The 3,705-nt window shown below is 35.6% G+C and overlaps 1 protein-coding gene across 1 annotated transcript; it reads left to right on the forward strand.

Annotated features, from left to right (window-relative positions):
- Positions 1-771: 771 nt before the first annotated feature.
- Positions 772-1,514, forward strand: LOC113353141 (uncharacterized protein At5g65660-like). The gene is made up of 2 exons (XM_026596837.1): positions 772-1,144; positions 1,280-1,514. Exons 1-2 carry the CDS (start codon positions 914-916, stop codon positions 1,460-1,462), a joined length of 414 nt encoding a protein of 137 aa, XP_026452622.1. The 5' UTR covers positions 772-913; the 3' UTR covers positions 1,463-1,514.
- Positions 1,515-3,705: the final 2,191 nt, after the last annotated feature.

A 3,705-nucleotide genomic window follows, 5' to 3' on the forward strand; every position in this document is an offset into this window, starting at 1 on the left:
TTGCGATCTTGGCTTGCTAGTGATTTTACATTTAGACAGACAAATAAAATCTATAAAGATTTTCAGAAACAAAACACATTGATATTAAATTTGAAAATAAATGACCTGAAATGCGGAGTACTATAAGTCCGATGTAGCAAGTTGAATCCGGCGCCCATATAAGAATTATAAGCTATTTTTGGAGTTTATCGGGGTTAATGCATCAAACCACTAACTTGTCTTGATTCTTGATTTATGCCAGCGAAACTCGCTACAAATTTGAGTTGTATCAAGTCAAAGTCTCACCCAAACTCCCCGTCCCGATATAAAGAACCAAACAAAGAGCATATGCGTATTTGGAGCTTTAATTAAGACCAGAGAGCTTACTGACTGTATCAAACCTCAAAACCGGGGTTGGTTCTTTACTAGTGTGCAAAACTTAGACATTTCATATCAAATTGAGGCCGTGTATGCCAAAAAAATGCTCCACCTTGCAAAGAAGGCTGCAAATGGTAAAAACTAGGTCCGAACAGAAAAGGTTTCGCACAGATTATAGTCGTTCTACTACTTATTACTAACTAATGGCAGTTGAATGGATATGAACAGTCATTCTGCAGACGTACTATACTGTTTTGGGACCCACACGCTCAGAACTGTATGCAGGGCCCACATTATATTGCAGCACAGTCCATGACAAGGATTAGTAGGTTTGTTCATTTTTATTTAATTACACTTACTTACACCGCTTTGATTGTGCTCTCAATCCTAATAAATACTTCCACTCATCCTCCACTCCAAAAACCATTATGTACATTTTTGTACTTAGACCACTACCTCTCTTTCTCTGCAACCAAATATATAATAAACCTGGAAAAGTATCATCATTTATGCGTACCAGAGAAGAAGATAAAAGCAATAACAACAGGAAGTAGAAATGGAGAATCAAGATATAGCAGTGTCATCTCATCATATGGATGCTTCTCGACCTTCAATTGGTTTTCCTCTAGGTACAGCTCTTCTTATCATCGTAGTATTCTGTCTAAGTGGTGTCTTCTCTTGTTGTTATCACTGGGAAAAACTCCGTTCTCTTCGCCAATCTTTCGCTTCCAACGCTCATGATGATCTTGAGGCAAATACGCCCATCAAAAATATCCCGACGTACCCAGTATGTCTCTTTTCATCTTCTTTTTTTGATTTCTCAAACGTGTTTTGATTGAGTTTTTGTACGTTCCTTTTTAATCTATTTTGATGTAATCACTATTTTTTTTTCTTCATTTCTCTGTGTTTTTCCTCTCTGCAGAGTTTGAAGATAAACCAGAGGGAAAGTTTACCGGTGCTAATGCCAGGAGATAACATACCGAAGTTCATTGCATTGCCATGTCCATGTGAACCACCGCGGGCAGTAAAGACAGACGCACATTTCGTAGATATGGACGTGAAACTGTCCGTTGCTCCAACAGTAGTTGTGTATAGTCATATATAACTAGATCTGGTGTACATTATGAAGAGTAATTAAATTAAATTGATTAATAGTATAATTTTTGTTACATTATCTTCGCTAATTAGATTGATTAATATAGGTTTTTTCTTTGGATTATCCTCTTTCTCCTCTTTAGGATATCCATTTTTGAAATCAACTTTCTTTGAAATCCAACATGATGCTTTTTATTTTAAATCATCTTTCGAACTTTGGGATTGATACATTGTGTGTATTTATCGTAGAGAATGGTATCATATTCTAATAAGCTCTAATTTCTTTATTTTTCTTTCATCAAAAGCCACTTTAGAAAATTTAGTGGAACTTCTTTATTATGTCCTCTCAAAAACTTAATTTACAAAGTTGTACGTCCTGTTAAGCTATTTAGCATGCGGAAGTGAGACACACGGTGGGTTGGCTCCCGCCGTGCGTACTGAGTGAGGGAGGATCTGATCTGGCGGTTTAGCAGGGGAGGGTTTAGTGCAGGTCCCATCTCCTGTCTCTCATTCGGTATAACCCGTTGGATCCAATCCACAGATATAAATCATTTTCGTTTAACATGTGAGTGATAGATGATATAAATCAACAAAGTTGCACGTCCAGCTAACAAACACTAATAGGTGAGAGCAATGTAATTACTTGATAAAATTGGTCGAAACTTTTCTTTTTTTTGATTGGCAAAAAAATTTATTGATTAAAAAAAGGGTGCAAAACATTCATACCACCCTAAAGGATTAATCTATATAAATCAAATCTACATAATCAATGGAACAGAGCAAAGAAGAAGAAACATAATTTATTTTAATCAATGAACTACATCATCTTCAACAGCAGCAACAGAGAAGAAGAAAACACAAAATCATCGTCGTCTTCATCATCTTCATCATATTCGACAGCAGCAGGATCAACAAAACAATGATGAAGAATCACAAAATCTTCGTCATCTTCATCGTCTTCATCATCATCTTCAACAGCAGCAACAACAACATAGAAGAAAAGACCAAAAACCTTCGTCGTTCATCATCGTCTTCATCATCAGCAGCAGAAAAATAAAAATAGAGAGAAGAGAGAAACTAGATCCAAAACTAAAGAGGGAGAAAGTGAATATGAAAATAAGATATTTTCTACTGATTCATATATATATATATGGTCCCAAATTAAAGGGTATTTCTGCCATTATAAAAGAAAAATTACATCATCACGCGTGAGTATTGTCCACCCTGGGACCAAACAACAATATATATTTAAGAAAAAAAAAACAGACAGCTGAGTGGGTCAATTTGACCAGACTAATTTTAATATATTATTGTTAGGACTAATTGGTATTTCCTACTTACCCTTAATGAGGATCAAAGTAAATATTTCCTACTTAACCTGGAAGCTTGGCATCTTAAACTATTTGACAGCTAAACACCAAGTTAAAAGAAGGCGTTTGGCCTTGTTTTGAACTGCAGCAATTGTACTCTCCTCACTGCCAAAAGCTCAAGCATTCCTTTCAAGCCAAATATTCCAACAAGTCACTGCGGAAATCATCTTCCAAATTTGGTGCTCTTGCTTGAGTTCCGAGGATGATTCCAAGAGGAAAGCATAATTCTGAAACCCAATGACATATACGAATTCAATTAAACTAAATGATCCCAAATTTTTGTTGTAAACTCACGATAAAGAAGAGAATGGCCAACAACATCTTAAATACCTATATAAAATAAACAATTCCCTTAGCATCCCTTTTCCTTAGCATTTCTTAGTTGGCGAGCTATTGTAAGCCAGAACCCATACAATGAAACAAAATTTTGGAGGAGTTTTTGTTTCCATATATATCTGAATATCGGCTCTTATAATTATGCTTGTGAAAAATTGTCAACTGGTCATAAGTGGATCTAATAGTAAAATATTTTTTGTCTATAAAGTCCGTTCTTTTTTATAATCAAATTACAGGAAATACACTAGCATTTCCTATGATCAGCACTTAGGGGCCGACAATAGCCATACAGGTGGAACAGTCCACACCATATGGTCGGCATTTTTTTCAGCCCACTGTGCCAATTCAAGAGGTACATTGTTTCCCAAACGGTTAACATAAAAAAAAAAAGAAACTTAAATTTCAGACTCAAGGTTCTGATGTCTTCGAAAAAAAGATGAGTGCGAAGATACCCTAGAAAGATTTTCTTGTTAATCTGATCAATAATTCCATCTGCATCACCTTCCACGATAACTTTCTCATATTTCATAATCAAAGCTATCCTTAG

The sequence above is a fragment of the Papaver somniferum genome, chromosome 2 (genome assembly GCF_003573695.1).
Source record: "Papaver somniferum cultivar HN1 chromosome 2, ASM357369v1, whole genome shotgun sequence".
Classification (NCBI taxonomy): Eukaryota; Viridiplantae; Streptophyta; class Magnoliopsida; order Ranunculales; family Papaveraceae; genus Papaver; species Papaver somniferum.

What these genes read in the sequence shown, in the direction of transcription:
- LOC113353141 (XM_026596837.1), top strand. Translation starts at nt 914, where the DNA reads ATGGAGAATCAAGATATAGCAGTGTCATCTCATCATATGGATGCTTCT. An exon ending in AAAATATCCCGACGTACCCA is followed by an intron (nt 1,145 to 1,279) that starts GTATGTCTCTTT and finishes TCCTCTCTGCAG; the next exon opens with AGTTTGAAGATAAACCAGAG.